This window comes from Spinacia oleracea, chromosome 2 (genome assembly GCF_020520425.1).
Source record: "Spinacia oleracea cultivar Varoflay chromosome 2, BTI_SOV_V1, whole genome shotgun sequence".
Taxonomy (NCBI): Eukaryota; Viridiplantae; Streptophyta; class Magnoliopsida; order Caryophyllales; family Amaranthaceae; genus Spinacia; species Spinacia oleracea.
Window position 1 is genome coordinate 11,815,968 of NC_079488.1, and position 25,812 is coordinate 11,841,779.

At 39.2% G+C, this 25,812-nt stretch overlaps 1 protein-coding gene across 1 annotated transcript; it reads left to right on the forward strand.

Annotated features, from left to right (window-relative positions):
* The first annotated feature begins 22,869 nt into the window (after window positions 1-22,869).
* On the forward strand, window positions 22,870-25,222 carry LOC110780916 (zinc finger BED domain-containing protein RICESLEEPER 2-like). Its single transcript, XM_056835673.1, has 3 exons — window positions 22,870-24,879; window positions 24,968-25,073; window positions 25,173-25,222. Exons 1-3 carry the CDS (start codon window positions 22,870-22,872, stop codon window positions 25,220-25,222), a joined length of 2,166 nt encoding a protein of 721 aa, XP_056691651.1.
* Window positions 25,223-25,812: the final 590 nt, after the last annotated feature.

The window sequence follows — 25,812 nt, forward strand, 5'->3', positions numbered from 1 at the left end:
GCAAGCGCGCGCAGCCTAGCGCGCAGCGAGCGCAAGCTCGCGTGCCACGAGCGCGGAGCCCAGCGTTGATCGCGCGCAATTGCTCGCGCACAGCGAGCGATGGCTCGCGTGCATCGAGCGCTGGAGCGCGCGCAACAAGTGCTGGCGAGCGCGCACAGCGAGCGATGGCTCGCGTGCATCGAGCGCTGGCGCGCGCGCAGAGAGCACCACTTGTGCGATGGCTTGCGATGGAAGATGCAGCAGCTATGCGACGAGCGCATGGGCTGCGCGCACATGGCCAGCGATGGCTGTGTGCGTGTGGCCCATGGGCGTGCGATGCGTAGGGTGTTTGCGTTGCGATTAGATCGTTTTGAATGTTTAATTTGAAATTTCCAGTTTACGTAATTTTAATTAGTTTTAAAATTAATAATTTTAAATTATTTTCTTGGATTTTAATTTTGAATATTGTAATTATAATAAATTTTATTTATTCTAATTATTTTACTAAAATTAAAATCATGAATTAATTTAAATACGACTGAAATCAAATTAAAATTTTTGGATTCAATTATAAATTTATATGGGCTTTAAATTTTAATTAAATTTGTATGTTTCCGGTTAGACTTGAAATACATTTTTATGTTTAAAATTAGTAAAGCATACGAATTTATTGGTTTAAGTGGGAGCCCTTTTAGTCATAAACTCTTGATTAGGTCTACAAATCCTTAAGGTTAAAACAACTTGATTAGAATTAATAAGGACTGAATAATTGGTAGATTATTGGTGCCCTTGATTAATTGCTGCAAATGTTTACGTGATGCATAATGTGTTTTACTAACCAGCTATGTGGGCCATTCATGATAATGAATGGGTGAATGGTATATATTGTATATGTACTGTTTTGCAGGTTATGAAGTGACTAGTATGGCCCAAATAGGATAGAAAATATGGTCTGCGCACCATTAATTTGAATGTAATTGGTCTAAAGTACCAAAGTTATTTTTCAATTCAAATATGGTCTGCGTACCATCAAATAGTTGTAATTAGTTATAGCTTATCCTATTTGAAGAAAATGGTGCCTCCCACGGAGATTTTCAAGACGGACTTTGAAGTCAAAGCTTCAAGATGAAGTCGGGCCATACTAGATCACATCTATCTTATGCATGCTTTAAGTTATTTATTGCTTTAAATATGTCTTAATTATGCATAAGATTGTGGCTTGATTATGTTGCATGATTAAGGATTTTAGTTCACTTAAAATCTAACCAACATAGTAAAAGCCTTAAGTTCCAAACTTAAAAATTGAGTTAAAAGGTGCCATGCCAAAATATACACTTGCTTGGATATCCTTTACATCAATCTAGTAATAGTTTTCGCTCAGCGAGGTGTTACTTATTGGTCCTAAAGGGGCAAGGTACACAAATAATTGTGAGTACATGTTAGTTTTGGTGAAACTCAACGATATAAGTAAGGAGTCCTTTTATGTCGTGGCAAAATCGATAGGTTTACCTAATAAGTTCTTAGACGTACCTATCAACCAAGAATAGTTTCTAGACTATTAGCAAAAGGCTTTTGCTTACCTAAGATGTTTTAGGATTAAGTCGACAAACTGTGCTTAGTTCTTCAATGATTTTAGGATCTTGGAATAATTTTATTCACACCTGCCGGAACACATAACTTGAATAAAATGCTTAATAAACATTGAATTATGCATGTATGCTAGAATTTAAGTTTGTTAAGAGAAACTGTGAATGGTTATTTATTTGTTTATTCTTTTCAATTGTAGTTTTTAATATAGCAAACAACAATTCATTCAACATTCGATCAATTCTCGAAAAGGAGAAGTTGAACGGGAAAAACTTCCTTGACTGGCAAAGGAACTTGCAAATAGTTCTTATGCAGGAAGAAAAGGAGTATGTCCTAGAAGAGGCGATGCCCGAAGCCGCAGGCGACGGGGTCACTCAGGCAGCCCTCAATCGTTGGATTGATGCCAACAAGGATGTGAAATGTCTAATGCTCGCCACCATGAGTGCGGATCTGCAGAAAACGCTCATCAACTCAGATGCTTTCACAATCATCAGTGAGTTGAAGAACATGTTCCAAGATCTGGCTCGAGTCGAAAGATTCGAGACTCATAGGCAAATTCTTGAGACCAAGCTTAAGAAAGGCGAGCCCGTAAGTCCACATGTTCTCAAAATGATTGGACTCATTGAGAATATGAGTCGGCTGGATCAGCAATTTTCTTAGGAAATGGCTATAGACACCATCCTCCATTCTCTTCATAGCGGGTATGATCAGTTCAAACTGAACTACAGTATGAATAGTCTGGACAAAACGCTCACTGAGCTTCACGGTATGCTGAAGACCGCTGAAAAGACGCTCAAAAGTGATAAGCAGGATGTGCTTATGGTGCGTGGGGGCAAGTTCAAGAAATCTGGAAAGAAGAGGAATTCTAAGAAAGGTGGCGACAAGGCCAGCCCAACTAAGAAAACTGGCGCCAAATCTGAAAAGAGGAAGGTCAGTCAACCCACTTCTGAATCCGAATGCTTCTACTGCAAGAAGAAGGGGCATTGGAAGAGAGATTGCTTGAAGCTAAAGGAAGATCAGAAGAACGGAACCGTCGTTCCATCTTCGGGTATTTTCGTTATAGACTGTATACTTGCTAATTCAACTTCTTGGGTATTAGATACAGGTTGTGGCTCACACTTATGTTCCAATCCACAGGGACTAAGAAGAAGTAGAAAGTTAAGCAAGGGTGAAGTCGACCTACGAGTGGGAAATGGAGCACGGATTGCTGCATTAGCTGTAGGAACTTACTATTTGTCGTTGCCCTCCGGGCTAGTTTTGGAACTGGAAGAATGTTTCCATGTTCCAAGTCTTACTAAAAACATCATTTCAGTTTCTTGCTTAGATGCTAAGGGATTTTCCTTTTTAATAAAAGACAATAGTTGTTCGTTTTATTTTAAAGAGATGTTTTATGGATCTGCTAGATTAGTCAATGGACTTTATTTATTAGATCACGACAAACAAGTATATAACATAAATACCAAAAAGGCCAAAAAGGATGATTCAGATCTCACCTATATGTGGCATTATCGATTAGGCCATATAAACTTGAAACGCTTAGAAAGACTTCAAAAGGAAGGAATTCTAGAACCATTTGACTTAGAGGATTATGGTAAATGCGAATCATGTTTACTTGGCAAAATGACAAAGCAACCTTTCTCTAAAGTTGGAGAAAGAGAAAATGAACTATTGGGTTTAATCCATACAGATGTATGTGGACCAATGAGTACAAATGCTAGAGGTGGTTTCAGCTACTTTATCACTTTCACTGATGACTTCAGTAGGTATGGTTATGTCTACCTAATGAAGCATAAGTCTGAATCCTTTGACAAATTCAAGGAATTTCAGAGTGAAGTAGAGAATCAATTAGGCAAGAAGATTAAGGCACTGCGGTCTGATAGAGGCGGTGAATATCTGAGCTATGAATTTGATGACCATCTGAAAGAATGTGGAATTCTATCAGAATTGACTCCTCCTGGAACACCACAATGGAACGGTGTGTCGGAACGGAGGAACAGAACCTTGCTAGACATGGTCAGGTCAATGATGGGTCAGGCCGAACTTCCATTAGAATTTTGGGGACATGCACTAAATACAGCTGCACTCACTATAAATAGAGCTCTGTCTAAAGCTGTCGAAAAGACTCCATACGAATTATGGTTTGGAAAGCCTCCAAATGTGTCTTTTCTTAAGATTTGGGGATGTGAAGTATACGTCAAACGATTAATTTCAGACAAACTTCATCCAAAATCTGACAAATGTATCCTTGTGGGCTATCCAAAGGAAACAAAGGGGTATTACTTCTACAATACATCTGAGAACAAGGTGTTTGTTGCTCGAGATGGTGTCTTTTTGGAGAAAGATCACATTTCCAAAATGACAAGTGGGAGAAAAGTAGACCTCGAAGAAATTCGAGTCGAACAACAAACTCTAGAGAATGCTCAAGATGACATTCAGGATGAAACTCAGAGATCTTTAGAAGAATCTGGTGAGAATCATGGTCAATCTAGAAATGTTACCCCGCGTAGATCGCAAAGATATAGATCTCAACCGGAAAGGTACTTAGGTATTTTGACGAACGAGAGCTATGACGTTCTATTACTTGAAAGTGATGAACCTGCGACTTACAAACAAGCTATGACGAGCCCTAGCTCCAAGCAATGGCAAGAAGCCATGCAATCTGAATTAGACTCCATGTCTGAAAACCAAGTATGGGATTTGGTCGATTTGCCAGATGGCTACCAAGCCATTGGAAGCAAATGGGTTTTCAAACTGAAAAAGGACAAGGATGGGAAACTTGAAGTTTTCAAAGCTAGATTGGTTGCAAAAGGTTACAGGCAAGTCCACGGTGTGGATTACGATGAAACCTTTTCACCAGTTGCAATGCTAAAGTCTATTCGGATAATGTTAGCAATCGCTGCATATTACGATTACGAAATATGGCAGATGGATGTCAAAACTGCTTTTTTAAACAGCATTTTAACAGAAACTGTGTTTATGACACAGCCTGAAGGTTTTGAGGATCCAAAGAATGCTAAAAAGGTATGCAAGCTAAAGAAGTCAATCTACGGATTGAAGCAGGCATCCAGGAGCTGGAATATACGTTTTGATGAAGCAGTCAGTGACTTTGGTTTCATCAAAGAACGCGGACGAATCTTGTGTATACAAGAAGGTCAGTGGGAGCAAAATTGCTTTCCTAGTATTATATGTCGACGACATATTACTTATCGGAAATGACATTCCTATGTTGAACTCTGTCAAGATTTGGCTTGGGAAATGTTTTTCGATGAAAGATCTAGGAGAAGCACAGTACATATTGGGCATCAAGATTTACAGAGATAGATCTAAAAGGATGATTGGACTTAGTCAAAGCACTTATATCAATAAGGTGCTTGATAGGTTCAAGATGGCAGACTCCAAGCGAGGCTACCTACCTATGTCTCATGGAATGACTCTAAACAAGACTCAGTGCCCAAAAACACTTGATGAGCGTAGACGAATGAATGGGATTCCATATGCATCATTGATTGGTTGAATAATGTATGCTATGATATGTACACGCCCGGATGTTGCGTACGCACTCAGTGCTACGAGCAGATACCAGTCAGACCCAGGAGAGGCGCATTGGACTGCTGCCAAGAACATTCTGAAGTACCTGAAAAGGCACAAAGATGACTTCCTGGTCTATGGTGGAGATGATGAATTAATTGTTAAAGGCTATACGGACGCAAGTTTCCAAACCGACAAAGATGATTTCAGATCACAGTCTGGGTTTGTCTTCTGCCTCAACGGAGGAGCAGTAAGCTGGAAAAGTGCTAAACAAAGCACCATTGCGGATTCTACAACTGAAGCGGAGTACATTGCTGCACATGAAGCAGCAAAGGAAGCTATATGGCTAAGGAAGTTCATAGGTGAACTTGGTGTAGTCCCCTCCATTAAAGGACCAATAGCCCTGTATTGTGACAATAACGGAGCTATTGCACAGGCAAAGGAGCCTAGACACCACCAGAGAGTCAAGCATGTACTTCGTAGATTTCACCTTCTACGAGAGTTCGTTGAAAGAAAAGAAGTCGAGATAAGCAAAATTGGAATTGATGACAACATATCAGATCCATTGACTAAACCTCTGCCGCAAGCGAAGCACAACTCGCACACTGCAGCTATGGGAATCAAGCATATTGGAGAATGGCTTTGATGTCTCTGTTTAATGTTTTAAAGTTTTAGAGTTTAAATCTTTGTAAAACATTATTGGTTAATCATTCACAATAAATGAAAAGAATTCATTTTTCCATTTAATTTGTGGTTTATTAAATGATGAGTCCCTTCAATTTGACGATATATTCAAGATAGACTGTCAGGACCAGTCCTGTGACTAAGAAATGTCTATCAAGTGAACTTGAATGTCAAAGGTTGAAAAAGGTCCATGGTCGGAGTTTTCTATAAAATTGGACGCATAGAAAACGTTAGACAATTAGAAAGCAAGATGACTAGTAGTTCTGTTTCTTGAACTATGTGGACATGGCAATGTCATAATCATTTGCATAGATACTTACTTTGGGAAGACTAGTATCGGACAAGACCTATGAAACTTTACTGTAAGAGTTGAAAATCTGTCATAAGTAAATTTCATTAAAATTATTAGACACTGAATCCTCAATACCTGAGTGATTTGAGATTACTTGTTTGAGAACTGGTTGCTTTGACGTTGACCAACCGTCGCACCGTAAAAGGAGGCTATAAAGGCAACGCTCAGGTAATCACCTATCAAACGAAGTCTAATCTCAAGATCACAAGATTGGGATTGTCCTCCCATAAATCGGGATGAGATGCTTAAAAGTTGTACAAGGCCACTCGGAGAGCTAGAAACTGTGAAATGCATGGCCGTGCTCGGATGAATCATAGGCTATGATTATCTGTTTATTTGATCAGTTGAACTCTGAAACCGAGAAACACCTCTGGACATAATAAGGATGACAACTCTTACCTTATGTTCAAGAGCAAGCATCGAGCGACAAAGGAATTAGGAAATGCACACTTGTCCCTAAGGACAAGTGGGAGACTGAAGGAAATAATGCCCTTGGTCCAAGTATGCATTCTATGTTAAGTCTAATAAATGCGGTTCAGTATTAATTAAAAAGTTAATAATTCAGTGAGATCAAGTGAGCTGAATGCCTAGCTAGAGGCCGCTTCAGTTGAAGTGGAATTAATGATATTAATCCACAGCTTACTCTTGACTGAACCCGTAGGGTCACACAAATAGTACGTAAACGGATCAAGTATTTAATGGCATTAAATACTCCATCTATGGATATTCGGAATCGACGGATCTTGGTTTCAGTGGGAGCTGAGATCGTCACAGGCAAGAAATGAATACTCCGGAAACGATGATATTGCCGGAAACGGAAATATGGATCGTATCGGAAATATAAATATTATCCAAGTCGTAGATGTTGCCGGAAACGGAAACATGGTACGTATCGGAAAATATTATCGGAAATGGAAATATTGCCAGAATCGGAAATATTGCCGGAAACGGAAATATTGTCAGAATCGGAAATATTATCGGAATCGGAAAATAATTCCGGAATCGGAAATATTAAATATTGTTCGTATCGGAAATGAATTCCGGAATCGGGAATTTAATCGGAAGCGTATCGTACGAATTAGCATCGGACGAGGCCCGCTAGAGGAAGGCCCAGCACGAAGCCAGGCCGTCGCCCAGCGAGCCAACGCGCACCATCGCACGCCAAGCCTCGACCAGGCCCAGCGCAAGGCCAGGCCCAGCCAAGGCCTTGGGCGCGCGCGCAAGGGCACAGCAATGGGCCGAGCGCTGTGCGCCTAGCGTGGGCCGCAAGGCTTGCGCGGGTGTACGGTGCTCGTGCAATGCTTGTGCGGGAATCCTGAAGCAATCGGGATTCGAAGTGTGATTAAATCCTAAAACTATTAGATAATGATTATTTAATTAGAGTCCTAGTAGGATTATAATTAAATAAATTAGTATCCTAATAGGATTCCAAATCCTTTTCCATAACTCTATAAATAGGTGCCTAGGGTCACATATTTACATAGAGCATTCAAGTATTCAAAGTGAGTTTTTGAGAGCAAAATTCAGTCACACAATTGCCTATAAAGTGCCGAAAATAATAGTACCTTAAGGGCGATTCTAGTTGGTCAATCTTAAGGCGGATCCGGACGTGCTGTGGACTATCTACGGAGGGACGACACTTGGAGTCCTAAAGACTTGTTCTTGTTCGGTTCGGGCGCAGCTAGGGAAGGCTCGCTACAAAGTGTATGCATCTATACTACGCTAAATGATTATGTGTAAATAATATGTTTTCCTGGCTTTATGGTTTTTCCGCATGATTTATGAATTGTCATATGTATCATAACCTAACAGTGGTATCACGAGCCTCTTATTATTTTCATAATCTAAATTGCATGAACATGGTTAAATATTACAAATTTGCAAGAATTAAAAGGGGTGATTAATTTTCGTAATTGTTAATTAATTGCAAATTGCGTTTATTTAATTATACGTACGCAGTTTTTCGGCAGTTTCTTTGTTACTCATCCAAATCGAGTGATTTTTGTGTCAATTCCGCATGTAAAAGGCATTCTAAAATTTTGATAAAACTAGTATTTTTCTGCCGAACCCAGAATTCTCAAATTCGAAGCCTAACTATGACTTTTCGGAGGTTTTAGTTTTTCGAATGCAAAATTTCGTAAATTTAAGATGTTAAATTAAATATTTGCGATTCTTGTTGATAAATCTTGAATTTTTGATTGACCTACTGTATATGTTTAACAAGTTTGAATGCCTAGCCTTGTTAATTATGCAATCTAATTTGTAATTATGATTAATTTGTTGAAAATTAGAATAATTTAGAATTAATTTGATTTTCATAATTAATTATAATTTAATTAGATACCAATGATTAAAAACCACCATAAAAATTGTAAATTTATGTTAAATTTTAAATTTTTATGACCTAGACTTAAATCCATGGTAATCGGAAATCAATTGAATAATAAATTTTCGATTTTTCGCCCTAAAATTATGAAATTAATATTATTTATTAATTTGTCATTAATTTTAAATATAAATTTTTAAATTTTATGTGATTCGCTCATGAAACTTGCACGCACAAAGCAATGGACGCTACGTGTTGAAGGAAATAATGCCCTTGGTCCAAGTATGCATTCAATGTTAAGTCTAATAAATGCGGTTCAGTATTAATTAACAAGTTAATAATTCAGTGAGATCAAGTGAGCTGAATGCCTAGCTAGAGGCCGCTTCAGTTCAAGTGGAATTAATGATATTAATCCACAGCTTACTCTTGACTGAACCCGTAGGGTCACACAAATAGTACGTAAACGGATCAAGTATTTAATAGCATTAAATACTCCATCTATGGATATTCGGAATCGACGGATCTTGGTTTCAGTGGGAGCTGAGATCGTCACAGGCAAGAAATGAATACTCTGGAGACGATGATATTGCCGGAAACGGAAATATGGATCGTATCGGAAATATAAATATTATCCAAGTCGTAGATGTTGCCGGAAACGGAAACATGATACGTATCGGAAAATATTATCGGAAATGGAAATATTGCCGGAATCGGAAATATTGCCGGAAACGGAAATATTGTCAAAATCGGAAATATTATCGGAATCGGAAAATAATTCCGGAAACGGAAATATTAAATATTTGTTCGAAACGGAAATTGATTCCGGAATCGGAAATGTTGAATATTGTTCGTATCGGAAATGAATTTCGGAATCGGGAAATTAATCGGAAGCGTATCGTACGAATTAGCATCGGACGAGGCCTGTGAAGGAAATAATGCCCTTGGTCCAAGTATGCATTCTATGTTAAGTCTAATAAATGCGGTTCAGTATTAATTAACAAGTTAATAATTCAGTGAGATCAAGTGAGCTGAATGCCTAGCTAGAGGCCGCTTCAGTTGAAGTGGAATTAATGATATTAATCCACAGCTTACTCTTGACTAAACCCGTAGGGTCACACAAATAGTACGTAAACGGATCAAGTATTTAATGGCATTAAATACTCCATCTATGGATATTCGGAATCGACGGATCTTGGTTTCAGTGGGAGCTGAGATCGTCACAGGCAAGAAATGAATACTCTGGAAACGATGATATTGCCGGAAACGGAAATATGGATCGTATCGGAAATATAAATATTATCCAAGTCGTAGATGTTGCCGGAAACGGAAACATGGTACGTATCGGTAAAATATTATCGGAAATGGAAATATTGCCAGAATCGGAAATATTGCCGGAAAAGGAAATATTGTCAGAATCGGAAATATTATCGGAATCGGAAAATAATTCCGGAAACGGAAATATTAAATATTTGTTCGAAACGGAAATTGATTCCGGAATCGGAAATATTAAATATTGTTCGTATCGGAAATGAATTCCGGAATCGGGAATTTAATCGGAAGCGTATCGTACGAATTAGCATCGGACGAGGCCCGCTAGACGAAGGCCCAGCACGAAGCCAGGCCGTCGCCCAGCGAGCCAACGCGCACCATCGCACGCCAAGCCTCGACCAGGCCCAGCGCAAGGCCAGGCCCAGCCAAGGCCTTGGGCGCGCGCGCAAGGGCACAGCAATGGGCCGAGCGCTGTGCGCCTAGCGTGGGCCGCAAGGCTTGCGCGGGTGTACGGTGCTCGTGCAATGCTTGTGCGGGAATCCTGAAGCAATCGGGATTCGAAGTGTGATTAAATCCTAAAACTATTAGATAATGATTATTTAATTAGAGTCCTAGTAGGGTTATAATTAAATAAATTAGTATCCTAATAGGATTCCAAAACCCTTTCCATAACTCTATAAATAGGTACCTAGGGTCACATATTTTCATAGATTATTCAAGTATTCAAAGTGAGTTTTTGAGAGAAAATTCAGACACATTCCTTGACTATAAGTGCCGAAAATCTTTAGTACCTTAAGGGCGATTCTAGTTGGTCAATCTTAAGGCGGATCCGGACGTGCTGTGGACTATCTACGGAGGGACGACACTTGGAGTCATAAAGGCTTGTTCTTGTTCGGTTCGGGCGCAGCTAGGGAAGGCACGCAACAAATAGTATGCATCTAAACTATGCTAAAGGATTATGTGTAAATAATATGTTTTCCTGGCTTTATGGTTTTTCCGCATGATTTATGAATTGTCATATGTATCATAACCTAACAGTGGTATCACGAGCCTCTTATTATTTTCATAATCTAAATTGCATGAACATGGTTAAATATTACAAATTTGCAAGAATTAAAAGGGGTGATTAATTTTCGTAATTGTTAATTAATTGCAAATTGCGTTTATTTAATTATACGTACGCAGTTTTTCGGCAGTTTCTTCGTTACTCATCCAAATCGAGTGATTTTTGTGTCAATTCCGCATGTAAAAGGCATTCTAAAATTTTGACAAAAATAGTAATTTTCTCAAATTCTCAAATTCGAAGCCTAACTATGACTTTTCGAAGGTTTTAGTTTTTCGAATGCAAAATTTCGTAAATTTAAGATGTTAAATTAAATATTTGCGATTCTTGTTGATAAATCTTGAATTTTTGATTGACCTACTGTATATGTTTAACAAGTTTGAATGCCTAGCCTTGTTAATTATGCAATCTAATTTGTAGTTATGATTAATTTGTTGAAAATTAGAATAATTTAGAATTAATTTGATTTTCATAATTAATTATAATTTAATTAGAAACCTATGATTAAAAACCACCATAAAAATTGTAAATTTATGATAAATTTTAAATTTTTATGACCTAGGCTTGAATCCATGATAATCGGAAATCAATTGAATAATAAATTTTCGATTTTACGCCCTAAAATTATGAAATTAATATTATTTATTAATTTGTCATTAATTTTAAATATAAACTTTAAAATTTTATGCGATTCATTCATATAACTTGCACGCACAAAGCAATGGATGCTTCGTGTTACCCTTAAGGGGTGTTGTATAGTGCGGGCATGCGACGACGAGCAAGGGAGCTCGTCGCCCGTGCGGCACGAATGCAATGAGCAGGGGCATGGTGCACGAGCACAAGGCAGCAGCCCTGCCTTGTGTCGTGGGCCACGAGCTATGGATGAATGGGCATGGGCGAAGGTAAGGCACGGCAGTCGCGTGTGGGCAGCAAGCGAGCTGCGCCACAACGCGCACTACCTCGCGCAAGCGCACGCAGCCTCGCGCGCAGCGAGCGCAAACTCCCGTGCCACGAGCGCTGCGCCCAGCGTTGATCGCGCGCAATTGCTCGCGCACAGCGAGCGATGGCTCGCGTGCATCAAGCGCTGGAGCGCGCGCAGCAAGCGCTGGCGAGCGCGCACAGCGAGCGATGGCTCGCGTGCGTCGAGCGCTGGCGCGCGCGCAGCGAGCACCACTTGTGCGATGGCTTGCGATGGGAAGATGCAGCAGCTATGCGACGAGCGCATGGGCTGCGCGCACATGGCCAGCGATGGCTGTGTGCGTGTGGCCCATGGGCGTGCGATGCGTAGGGTGTTTGCGTTGCGATTAGATCGTTTTGAATGTTTAATTTGAAATTTTCAGTTTACGTAATTTTAATTAATTTTAAAAAATTAATAATTTAAATTATTTTCTTGGATTTTAATTTTGAATATTGTAATTATAATAAATTTTATTTATTCTAATTATTTTACTAAAATTAAAATCATGAATTAATTTAAATACGACTGAAATTAAATTAAACTTTTTGGATTCAATTATAAATTCATATGAGCTTTAAATTTTAATTAAATTTGTATGTTTCCGGTTAGACTAGAAATACATTTTTATGTTTAAAATTAGTAAAGCATACGAATTTATTGGTTTAAGTGGGAGCCCTTTTAGTCATAAACTCTTGATTAGGTCTACAAATCCTTAAGGTTAAAACAACTTGATTAGAATTAATAAGGACTGAATAATTGGTAGATTATTGGTGCCCTTGATTAATTGCTGCAAATGTTTACGTGATGCATAATGTGTTTTACTAACCAGCTATGTGGGCCATTCATGATAATGAATGGGTGAATGGTATATATTGTATATGTACTGTTTTGCAGGTTATGAAGTGACTAGTATGGCCCAAATAGGATAGAAAATATGGTCTGCGCACCATTAATTTGAATGTAATTGGTCTAAAGTACCAAAGTTATTTTTCAATTCAAATATGGTCTGCGTACCATCAAATAGTTGTAATTAGTTATAGCTTATCCTATTTGAAGAAAATGGTGCCTCCCACGGAGATTTTCAAGACGGACTTTGAAGTCAAAGCTTCAAGATGAAGTCGGGCCATACTAGATCACATCTATCTTATGCATGCTTTAAGTTATTTATTGCTTTAAATATGTCTTAATTATGCATAAGATTGTGGCTTGATTATGTTGCATGATTAAGGATTTTAGTTCACTTAAAATCTAACCAACATAGTAAAAGCCTTAAGTTCCAAACTTAAAAATTGAGTTAAAAGGTGCCATGCCAAAATATACACTTGCTTGGATATCCTTTACATCAATCTAGTAATAGTTTTCGCTCAGCGAGGTGTTACTTATTGGTCCTAAAGGGGCAAGGTACACAAATAATTGTGAGTACATGTTAGTTTTGGTGAAACTCAACGATATAAGTAAGGAGTCCTTTTATGTCGTGGCAAAATCGATAGGTTTACCTAATAAGTTCTTAGACGTACCTATCAACCAAGAATAGTTTCTAGACTATTAGCAAAAGGCTTTTGCTTACCTAAGATGTTTTAGGATTAAGTTGACAAACTGTGCTTAGTTCTTCAATGATTTTAGGATCTTGGAATAATTTTATTCACACCTGCCGGAACACATAACTTGAATAAAATGCTTAATAAACATTGAATTATGCATGTATGCTAGGATTTAAGTTTATTAAGAGAAACTGTGAATGGTTATTTATTTGTTTATTCTTTTCAATTGTAGTTTTTAAATATGGCAAACAACAATCAAAACATCATCATAGGTTCTGAGCTTATGGTCAAGCTGAACCTGGCAAATTTTCTTGAATGGGAAGCTAAGCTAGTTGAAATAGTCAAACTCAATGGACTTGAGTATGTACTGTCACATCCCATGCCAAGCTACTATGCCAGAGACATGACCCCTGAGAGATTTTACGCCTGGGATGCGGATCTCAAAAAGGTTATGAGTCTCATGCTGAAGAATATCCCTGATGATTGGGCTAAAAGGTTTGTAGCTTATGAACCTTTTACGCTCATCAAGAATCTGAGGGATATCTGTCGTGGAAGCACGGAGGACAGGGACCTGAACGTCCATGAGTTGATTGAATCAATGTCTGGTCTAAAGGTTAGTTCTCCCAACAGGTGTTATAGGATGGAGGTCCAAGAAACACATGTTCAGCTCCTTCGCACTAAACAGAGGGTAGGCGTCCCACTGAGGTTCCATGTGGATCTTATGCGTTCATACTTTGATCGCCTAAGTCTACTAGGAACACCAATAAGCGAAAGGATGGCAGTCTCTATCTTGCTCAATTCACTACACAGTGGGTTTGGTCTCTTCAAGCAACTATACCTAAGTGAACCAAGAGAAGAAACAGTTGCAGAATTTGTTCACCTTGTCAGAAAGGCTGAAATAATCTTTGAAGCCAAAGATTTACTCAAGGCTAGAAGGAGACCGTTCAAGAAAGGTGGAAAGTCCAAGGGCAATGCTAAATCAAAGCAGGACAAGTCCACATCAAGCTGTCTTTATTATGATGGAATAGGCCATTACAAAAGAGAATGTCCAAAGCTAAAGGAAGATCAGAAGAACGGAACAGTCGTTCCATCTTCAGGTATTTTCGTTATAGACTGTATACTTGCTAATTCAACTTCTTGGGTATTAGATACAGGTTGTGGCTCACACTTATGTTCCAATCCACAGGGACTAAGAAGAAGTAGAAAGTTAAGCAAGGGTGAAGTCGACCTACGAGTGGGAAATGGAGCACGGATTGCTGCATTAGCTGTAGGAACTTACTATTTGTCGTTGCCCTCCGGGCTAGTTTTGGAACTGGAAGAATGTTTCCATGTTCCAAGTCTTACTAAAACCATCATTTCAGTTTCTTGCTTAGATGCTAAGGGATTTTCCTTTTTAATAAAAGACAATAGTTGTTCGTTTTTTTTAAAAGAGATGTTTTATGGATCTGCTAGATTAGTCAATGGACTTTATTTATTAGATCACGACAAACAAGTATATAACATAAATACCAAAAAGGCCAAAAAGAATGATTCAGATCTCACCTATCTGTGGCATTGTCGATTAGGCCATATAAACTTGAAACGCTTAGAAAGACTTCAAAAGGAAGGAATTCTAGAACCATTTGACTTAGAGGATTATGGTAAATGCGAATCATGTTTACTTGGCAAAATGACAAAGCAACCTTTCTCTAAAGTTGGAGAAAGAGCAAATGAACTATTGGGTTTAATCCATACAGATGTATGTGGACCAATGAGTACAAATGCTAGAGGTGGTTTCAGCTACTTTATCACTTTCACTGATGACTTCAGTAGGTATGGTTATGTCTACCTAATGAAGCATAAGTCTGAATCCTTTGACAAATTCAAGGAATTTCAGAGTGAAGTAGAGAATCAATTAGGCAAGAAGATTAAGGCACTGCGGTCTGATAGAGGCGGTGAATATCTGAGCTATGAATTTGATGACCATCTGAAAGAATGTGGAATTCTATCAGAATTGACTCCTCCTGGAACACCACAATGGAACGGTGTGTCGGAACGGAGGAACAGAACCTTGCTAGACATGGTCAGGTCAATGATGGGTCAGGCCAAACTTCCATTAGAATTTTGGGGACATGCACTAAATACAGCTGCACTCACTATAAATAGAGCTCCGTCTAAAGCTGTCGAAAAGACTCCATACGAATTATGGTTTGGAAAGCCTCCAAATGTGTCTTTTCTTAAGATTTGGGGATGTGAAGTATACGTCAAACGATTAATTTCAGACAAACTTCATCCAAAATCTGACAAATGTATCCTTGTGGGCTATCCAAAGGAAACAAAGGGGTATTACTTCTACAATACATCTGAGAACAAAGTGTTTGTTGCTCGAGATGGTGTCTTTTTGGAGAAAGATCACATTTCCAAAATGACAAGTGGGAGAAAAGTAGACCTCGAAGAAATTCGAGTCGAACAACAAACTCTAGAGAATGCTCAAGATGACATTCAGGATGAAACTCAGAGATCTTTAGAAGAATCTGGTGAGAATCATGGTCAAACTAGAAATGTTACCCCGCGTAGATCGCAAAGATATAGATCTCAACCGGAAAGGTACTTAGGTATTTTGACGAACGAGAGCTATGACGTTCTATTACTTGAAAGTGATGAACCTGCGACTTACAAACAAGCTATGACGAGCCCTAGCTCCAAGCAATGGCAAGAAGCCATGCAATCTGAATTAGACTCCATTTCTGAAAACCAAGTATGGGATTTGGTCGATTTGCCAGATGGCTACCAAGCCATTGGAAGCAAATGGGTTTTCAAACTGAAAAAGGACAAGGATGGGAAACTTGAAGTTTTCAAAGCTAGATTGGTTGCAAAAGGTTACAGGCAAGTCCACGGTGTGGATTACGATGAAACCTTTTCACCAGTTGCAATGCTAAAGTCTATTCGGATAATGTTAGCAATCGCTGCATATTACGATTACGAAATATGGCAGATGGATGTCAAAACTGCTTTCTTAAACGGTGTTTTAACAGAAACGGTGTTTATGACACAGCCTGAAGGTTTTGAGGATCCAAAGAATGCTAAAATGGTATGCAAGCTAAAGAAGTCAATCTACGGATTGAAGCAGGCATCCAGGAGCTGGAATATACGTTTTGATGAAGCAGTCAGTGACTTTGGTTTCATCAAGAACGCAGACGAATCTTGTGTATACAAGAAAGTCAGTGGGAGCAAAATTGCCTTCCTAGTATTATATGTCGACGACATATTACTTATCGGAAATGACATTCCTATGTTGAACTCTGTCAAGATTTGGCTTGGGAAATGTTTTTCAATGAAAGATCTAGGAGAAGCACAGTACATATTGGGCATCAAGATTTACAGAGATAGATCTAAAAGGATGATTGGACTTAGTCAAAGCACTTATATCAATAAGGTGCTTGATAGGTTCAAGATAGCAGACTCCAAGCGAGGCTACCTACCCATGTCTCATGGAATGACTCTAAACAAGACTCAGTGCCCAAAAACACTTGATGAGCGTAGACGAATGAATGGGATTCCATATGCATCATTGATTGGTTGAATAATGTATGCTATGATATGTACACGCCCGGATGTTGCGTACGCACTCAGTGCTACGAGCAGATACCAGTCAGACCCAGGAGAGGCGCATTGGACTGCTGCCAAGAACATTCTGAAGTACCTGAAAAGGCACAAAGATGACTTCCTGGTCTATGGTGGAGATGATGAATTAATTGTTAAAGGCTATACGGACGCAAGTTTCCAAACCGACAAAGATGATTTCAGATCACAGTCTGGGTTTGTCTTCTGCCTCAACGGAGGAGCAGTAAGCTGGAAAAGTGCTAAACAAAGCACCATTGCGGATTCTACAACTGAAGCGGAGTACATTGCTGCACATGAAGCAGCAAAGGAAGCTATATGGCTAAGGAAGTTCATAGGTGAACTTGGTGTAGTCCCCTCCATTAAAAGACCAATAGCCCTGTATTGTGACAATAACGGAGCTATTGCACAGGCAAAGGAGCCTAGACACCACCAGAGAGTCAAGCATGTACTTCGTAGATTTCACCTTCTACGAGAGTTCGTTGAAAGAAAAGAAGTCGAGATAAGAAAAATTGGAACTGATGACAACATATCAGATCCATTGACTAAACCTCTGCCGCAAGCGAAGCACAACTCGCACACTGCAGCTATGGGAATCAAGCATATTGGAGAATGGCTTTGATGTCTCTGTTTAATGTTTTAAAGTTTTAGAGTTTAAATCTTTGTAAAACATTATTGGTTAATCATTCACAATAAATGAAAAGAATTCATTTTTCCATTTAATTTGTGGTTTATTAAATGATGAGTCCCTTCAATTTGACGATATATTCAAGATAGACTGTCAGGACCAGTCCTGTGACTAAGAAATGTCTATCAAGTGAACTTGAATGTCAAAGGTTGAAAAAGGTCCCTGGTCGGAGTTTTCTATAAAATTGGACGCATAGAAAACGTTAGACGATTAGAATGCAAGATGACTAGTAGTTCTGTTTCTTGAACTATGTGGACATGGCAATGTCATAATCATTTGCATAGATACTTACTTTAGGAAGACTAGTATCGGACAAGACCTATGAAACTTTACTGTAAGAGATGAAAATCTGTCATAAGTAAATTTCATTAAAATTATTAGACACTGAATCCTCAATACCTGAGTGATTTGAGATTACTTGTTTGAGAACTGGTTGCTTTGACGTTGACCAACCGTCGCACCGTAAAAGGAGGCTATAAAGGCAACGCTCAGGTAATCACCTATCAAACGAAGTCTAATCTCAAGATCACAAGATTGGGATTGTCCTCCCATAAATCGGGATGAGATGCTTAAAAGTTGTACAAGGCCACTCGGAGAGCTAGAAACTGTGAAATGCATGGCCGTGCTCGGATGAATCATAGGCTATGATTATCTGTTTATTTGATCAGTTGAACTCTGAAACCGAGAAACACCTCTGGACATAATAAGGATGACAACTCTTACCTTATGTTCAAGAGCAAGCATCGAGCGACAAAGGAATTAGGAAATGCACACTTGTCCCTAAGGACAAGTGGGAGACTGAAGGAAATAATGCCCTTGGTCCAAGTATGCATTCTATGTTAAGTCTAATAAATGCGGTTCAGTATTAATTAACAAGTTAATAATTCAGTGAGATCAAGTGAGCTGAATGCCTAGCTAGAGGCCGCTTCAGTTCAAGTGGAATTAATGATATTAATCCACAGCTTACTCTTGACTGAACCCGTAGGGTCACACAAATAGTACGTAAACGGATCAAGTATTTAATGGCATTAAATACTCCATCTATGGATATTCGGAATCGACGGATCTTGGTTTCAGTGGGAGCTGAGATCGTCACAGGCAAGAAATGAATACTCCGGAAACGATGATATTGCCGGAAACGGAAATATGGATCGTATCGGAAATATAAATATTATCCAAGTCGTAGATGTTGCCGGAAACGGAAACATGGTACGTATCGGAAAAATATTATCGGAAATGGAAATATTGCCAGAATCGGAAATATTGCCGGAAAAGGAAATATTGTCAGAATCGGAAATATTATCGGAATCGGAAAATAATTCCGGAAACGGAAATATTAAATATTTGTTCGAAACGGAAATTGATTCCGGAATCGGAAATATTAAATATTGTTCGTATCGGAAATGAATTCCGGAATCGGGAATTTAATCGGAAGCGTATCGTACGAATTAGCATCGGACGAGGCCCGCTAGACGAAGGCCCAGCACGAAGCCAGGCCGTCGCCCAGCGAGCCAACGCGCACCATCGCACGCCAAGCCTCGACCAGGCCCAGCGCAAGGCCAGGCCCAGCCAAGGCCTTGGGCGCGCGCTCAAGGGCACAGCAATGGGCCGAGCGCTGTGCGCCTAGCGTGGGCCGCAAGGCTTGCGCGGGTGTACGGTGCTCGTGCAATGCTTGTGCGGGAATCCTGAAGCAATCGGGATTCGAAGTGTGATTAAATCCTAAAACTATTAGATAATGATTATTTAATTAGAGTCCTAGTAGGGTTATAATTAAATAAATTAGTATCCTAATAGGATTCCAAAACCCTTTCCATAACTCTATAAATAGGTGCCTAGGGTCACATATTTTCATAGATTATTCAAGTATTCAAAGTGAGTTTTTGAGAGAAAATTCAGACACATTCCTTGACTATAAGTGCCGAAAATCTTTAGTACCTTAAGGGCGATTCTAGTTGGTCAATCTTAAGGCGGATCCGGACGTGCTGTGGACTATCTACGGAGGGACGACACTTGGAGTCCTAAAGACTTGTTCTTGTTCGGTTCGGGCGCAGCTAGGGAAGGCACGCAACAAAGAGTATGCATCTAAACTATGCTAAAGGATTATGTGTAAATAATATGTTTTCCTGGCTTTATGGTTTTTCCGCATGATTTATGAATTGTCATATGTATCATAACCTAACAGCCTGCCAGACGAAGGCCCAGCACGAAGCCGGGCCATCGCCCAGCAAGCCAGCGCGCCACAAACGCACCAGCCAAGGCTGCGCCAGGCCCACCGCAAGGCAGGCCCAGCGCGCGCCAAGGCTACGGCAGCGTGTGGGCTTGCGGCGGTGGGCTGCGAGCACGAGGGCTGCGCGCGCGCATGGCGCCCCTCGTGGGCTGCTGTGCGTGCGTGTGTGTTTGTGTGCTACTCGAATCCTAAAGCTACCGGGATTTGTCATATGATTAAATCTAATCCTAAAAGATTTAGTTTATTTAATTAGAATCCTAGTAGGATTATAATTAAATAAATTAGTATCCTAATAGGATTCCAAATCCTTTTCCATAACTCTATAAATAGGTGCCTAGGGTCACATATTTACATCGAGAATTCAAGTATTCAAAGTGAGTTTTTGAGAGCAAAATTCAGTCATACATTTGCCTATAAAGTGCCGAAAATTCATAGTACCTTAAGGGCGATTCTAGTTGGTCAATCTTAAGGCGGATCCGGACGTGTTGTGGACTATTTACGGAGGGATGACACTTGGAGTCCTAAAGACTTGTTCTTGTTCGGTTCGGGCGCAGCTAGGGAAGGCACGCAACAAAGAGTATGCATCTAAACTATGCTAAATGATTATGTGTAAATAATATGTTTTCCTGGCTTTATGGTTTTTCCGCATGATTTATGAATTGTCATATGTATCATAACCTAACAGTGGTATCACGAGCCTCTTATTATTTTCATAATCTAAATTGCATGAACATGGTTAAATATTACAAATTTGCAAGAATTAAAAGGGGTGATTAATTTTCGTAATTGTTAATTAATTGCAAATTGCGTTTATTTAATTATACGTACGCAGTTTTTCGGCAGTTTCTTCGTTACTCATCCAAATCGAACGATTTTTGTGTCAATTTCGCATGTAAAAGGCATTCTAAAATTTTGACAAAAATAATTATTTTTCTGCCGAACCCAGAATTCTCAAATTCGAAGCCTAACTATGACTTTTCGGAGGTTTTAGTTTTTCGAATGCAAAATTTCGTAAATTTAAGATGTTAAATTAAATATTTGCGATTCTTGTTGATAAATCTTGAATTTTTGATTGACCTACTGTATATGTTTAACAAGTTTGAATGCCTAGCCTTGTTAATTATGCAATCTAATTTGTAATTATGATTAATTTGTTGAAAATTAGAATAATTTAGAATTAATTTGATTTTCATAATTAATTATAATTTAATTAGATACCTATGATTAAAAACCACCATAAAAATTGTAAATTTATGTTAAATTTTAAATTTTTATGACCTAGACTTTAATCCATGTTAATCGGAAATCAATTGAATAATAAATTTTCGATTTTTCGCCCTAAAATTATGAGATTAATATTATTTATTAATTTGTCATTAATTTTAAGTATAAATTATTAAATTTTTTGCGATTCGTTCATATAACTTGCACGCACAAAGCCATGGACGCTACGTGTTACCCTTAAGGGGTGTTGTATAGTGCGGGCATGTGACGACGAGCAAGGGAGCTCGTCGCCCATGCGGCACGAATGCAATGAGCAAGGCCATGGTGCACGAGCACAAGGCAGCAGCTCTGCCTTGTGTCGTGGGCTGTGAGCAATTGACGAATGGGCGAGGGCGAAAGCAAGGCACAGCAGTCGCGTGTGGGCAGCAAGCGTGCTGCGCCACAGCGCGCACTGCCTCGCGCAAGCGTGCGGAGCCTCGCGCGCAGCGAGCGCAAGCTCGCGTGCCACGAGTGCTACGCCCAGCGTCGATGCCTCGCGCAGCGAGCGATGGCTCGCAGGATCGAGCGCTGGCAAGCGCGCGCAGCGAGCGCTGGCGAGCGCGCGCAGCGAGCAATGGCTCGCATGAAGCGAGCGCTGGCGAGCGCGCGCAGCAGGCGCTGGCTCGCATGAAGCGAGCGCTGGCGAGCGAACGCAGCGAGCGCTGGCGCGCGCGCAGCGAGCACCAGCTCGCGTGATGCCTTGCGAGTAGGGTTGTTCATAATCCGGTCCGGACCGGAAATTTGGACCGGACCGGATCGATCGGTCCGGACCGAACCCGGACCGGAAATATTCCGGTCCGGTCTTCGGTCCTCACTTTTTTTGATTCCGGGTTTCCGGTCCGGTCCGGTCTAAAACCGGAATTTTCCGGTCTGGACCGGATAGACCGGTTTCTTTTTATCGATTAAAAATATATATATATATATATATATATATATATATATATATATATATATATATATATATCAATAACGTGATATTTGAGAATTAGGGTATTTTATAAATCTGTAAGTATATAAGGTATTAATCTGTTAGGTTAAATCACAATTCTGAAGCAGCCTACTGGAATATTCTTTTCATAACCCCTACACCGCTACACAACTACACACATCGGCTCTATCAAGGCATCAAGTCTTCAAGAACTCAAGGTTCGTTCATCATAATCTATTCTTCGTTTATAATGCATGATTATCAGAATCATCTAATTAGTGATTTGCGGCTACCTCAAATCCTCAATGCTCCGCAAGACTGCAATGATAACCATGTTTTTTGTCTACTTTCATACATTAATATTAGAGTTTTAGTATGGTTATGGAGATATTGCGTCTAAGGTTAATACTCTATAGCAGCGTCATCTAATTAGTGATTACACCGATGGGTCCGGTCTAAGGTTGATAATACTCAAAATAGGTACGGAGTAGAGTTTTATAATACTCATATTTTGAGTCTAAGGTTTAGATATTGGTCTATAGTAGTTTCATATTATAACTTTATAAGGAGAATATTCTATATTGAATTATTGATATTTAATACTACTCTGTTGTTGTCATAAGTGGATTAATTGATATGCACTATTAGTAGTTTCATGAATCATGATATATTGATATGCTATTTATGTTCCAAATTCTTTCGATTCTCTGTTCACTTTTTAAAAAAATATGTTTCATAATTGTGTGTATTTTAGTTTTATGGTTTATACTTTGTATTAAATTATATTAATTTCAACAGAGTGATATTTAACTTTAATGCATTATATATGGGTGCAATGTTATATTACTGAATATATTTCCCTTTCCTATATGCTAGATGTCAAGTTCCAAATCCAAAAGGCGTTGTTTAGTATCCGAGTCATCCGAGGATATGAATGAAGCCTCACCGTGGACGGATCCCGTAGATGATGAGGTTGAAGAGAAAAGGACTCCAGAGTATGAACTACACCCTACAAAAAAGTCAAAGGATGGATTCAAATATGTGAGCATGAAAAAGAGTAAAAGGAAGGCACCTTATTGGGTAGACTACTGGATGTATTTGGACAATGCTGATATGATAAGAGCTGAATGCAAATTTTGTGAAAGGAATTTTGCTGCTGATCCTAATACTAATGGCACGAAGAATGTGAAGAAACATTGGACAACTTGTCCAAAAAATCCAGCAAATAAGAGCAAAGGTAAACAAACTCACTTGATTTTTGAGCCAGTAGATGGTGAGGAGGGAGATGCTAAGTTGAAATATAAAGATGTGAATCTTAATGATGTGCGAGATGCATTGGGTCGTATGATCATACTTGATGAATTGCCATTTCGATTTGTAGAGAAAGTTGGTTTTAAATATTTCATGTCTATTGCTTGCCCTGCATTTCATATGCCTTCACGAATGACTATTGCACGTGATTGTTATCAACTGTACTGTGATGAAAGGCTCAAGTTGAAAGAGTTTCTACGAAATTCGTGTCAAAGAGTAAGTGTGACAACTGATACATGGACATCTATTCAAAGAATTAATTATATGTGTCTCACAGCTCATTTCATTGACAATGATTGGAAATTACAAAAAAGGATCATAAATTTTTGTCCTATTTCTAGCCATAAGGGAGATGCCATTGGTAGACCTGTTGAGGATTGTTTAAACTCTTGGGGTTTATGTGATAAACTTTTTACAGTAACGGTTGATAATGCAAGTTCTAATGATGTGGCATGTGGGTACTTGAGAAATATGGTAAGGAGAAAGGGTGGAATTAATGAGGGAAAATATTTACATATGAGGTGTATTGCACATATAATTAATCTTATTGTGTGGGATGGTTTGAAGGATCATGTTCAATGTATTGATAGGACACGAGCTGTTGTTAAGTTTGTGAAAAATTCTCCTGCCGGATTGCTCCTCTTCAAAGAAGTTGTTGAGAAATGTAAAATAGAGAGCAAATCTTCTTTGTCTCTAGATGTACCCACTAGATGGAACTCAACTTACACTATGTTAGACACTGCTCAAAAATTTAAAGGTGTCTTTAGTCGAATGTCACTTCCTAGGGAGTACGAAGGTAACACGAGTTCACCCGATGATGCTGAATGGGACAAAGTTGAAAAGCTTGTCGTTTTCTTAAGGGAGTTTTATGATTTAACGAACCGTGTTTCTGGTTCTTTATATGTCACAAGTAACACACTCTTCTTTCACATTGGTCACATTCTTGATTTACTGAATCAATGGACGGTTAGTGATGATCCTGATTTTAGAACTATGGCATTTCAAATGAAATTGAAATTTGACAAGTATTGGGGTGACGTAGAAAAGATGAACATGTTGATATATCTGGCTGTAATTCTTGATCCAAAATTCAAGTTCCTGGGTGTACAAATTGCTCTTCAAAATATGTATGGAGTAGATAGGGGAACGTCATTAGCTAATAAAGTCAGGGAGTTTTCTAATGTTATGTTTGATGAGTATAGAAAATTATATGCTCCTGTGATTGTGGAGAGTGAGCAAACTAGTGACTCAATGTCAATTATGCAGCCCATGAGTCAAGGAGGTGTTTTGAGTTTTAAAAACAACATCCAGGAGCAAATTAAGAAGCAAATTAGTGGAGCTGATGGTGGTAGGTTTGTAAGAAGTGAGTTTGATCGTTATTTGAATGAGCAAATGGGAGAAGATGAAGAGAAAGATATTCTAACTTGGTGGAAACTTAATGGCCCTAGATTTCCAGTTATTGCACGTATGGCACGTGATGTACTAGCCATACCAGTATCTACAGTTGCATCGGAATCGGCATTTAGTGCAGGAGGGCGCCATGTTGATCAATTTAGAAGCTCTTTAACTCCTAAGGTGATGTTATGATATATACAATACTACATTACATCTTGCATTGTTTGATAATTAATTTGTTATTCATATATTTTTTTCATTTTCAAAGATGGCACAAGCTCTCATATGCGGACAAGATTGGCTTCGGCCTGCAACTGCTACATCTAAAATGAACGTGGAGGAGAAATTGGAGGAGCTGGAGCAATTAGAAAAAGGTTTGACTACTGTTATATTTCATAGTTTATATCTTTCAATTGTTAAATGTAGTATTATTTCTAACATATACATTATTGTTAAATGTATTTACATTACAGATTTGGAGAAGACCAACTTGGAAGATGAAATGGTTTTTGTCACCGAATGAGGAGTTACTGATTTACCGAGTCGTTATTTTATTAGACATTTAGCATTTTGGTTCTTAATAAATACAAAGTATGTATGACATTTTTTAGTTTTTAGTACTTATTACTCCTATAGCCCTACTGCCCTACAGGATTTGTGGTTGATCATTGGTTTTTTTATATATTGAACTATTATAAGTTAATTCATTAATTGTTAATCAAATTTTATTTTTAACGTGTGATCGAATTCAGATTTACGCAGTAGCAAACTAGTATATAATATACTGTTCGATTACTTCTATAATGTTAACAATAATCCGGTCCATTCCGGCCCGGTCCGGTCCGGTCCAGCTTATTATCGGTCCGGTCCGGTCCAAGACCGGATGTAAATCGGTCCGGTCTTCGGTCCATATATTTGGCCGATTCCGGTTCCGGTCCGGTTTTGGACCGGTGTTCACCCCTACTTGCGAGGGAAAGCAGCAGCAGCGATGCGACGCAGCGCATGGGCTGCGCGCACATGGCCAGCGATGGCTGTGTGCGTGTGGCCCATGGGCGTACGTTGCGTGGGGTTGTTGCGATGCGATTAGATCGTTTTGAAATTTTAATTTGAAAT

What these genes read in the sequence shown, in the direction of transcription:
- LOC110780916 (XM_056835673.1), top strand. Translation starts at nt 22,870, where the DNA reads ATGTCAAGTTCCAAATCCAAAAGGCGTTGTTTAGTATCCGAGTCATCC. An exon ending in GAAGCTCTTTAACTCCTAAG is followed by an intron (nt 24,880 to 24,967) that starts GTGATGTTATGA and finishes TCATTTTCAAAG; the next exon opens with ATGGCACAAGCTCTCATATG. An exon ending in GCTGGAGCAATTAGAAAAAG is followed by an intron (nt 25,074 to 25,172) that starts GTTTGACTACTG and finishes TTTACATTACAG; the next exon opens with ATTTGGAGAAGACCAACTTG.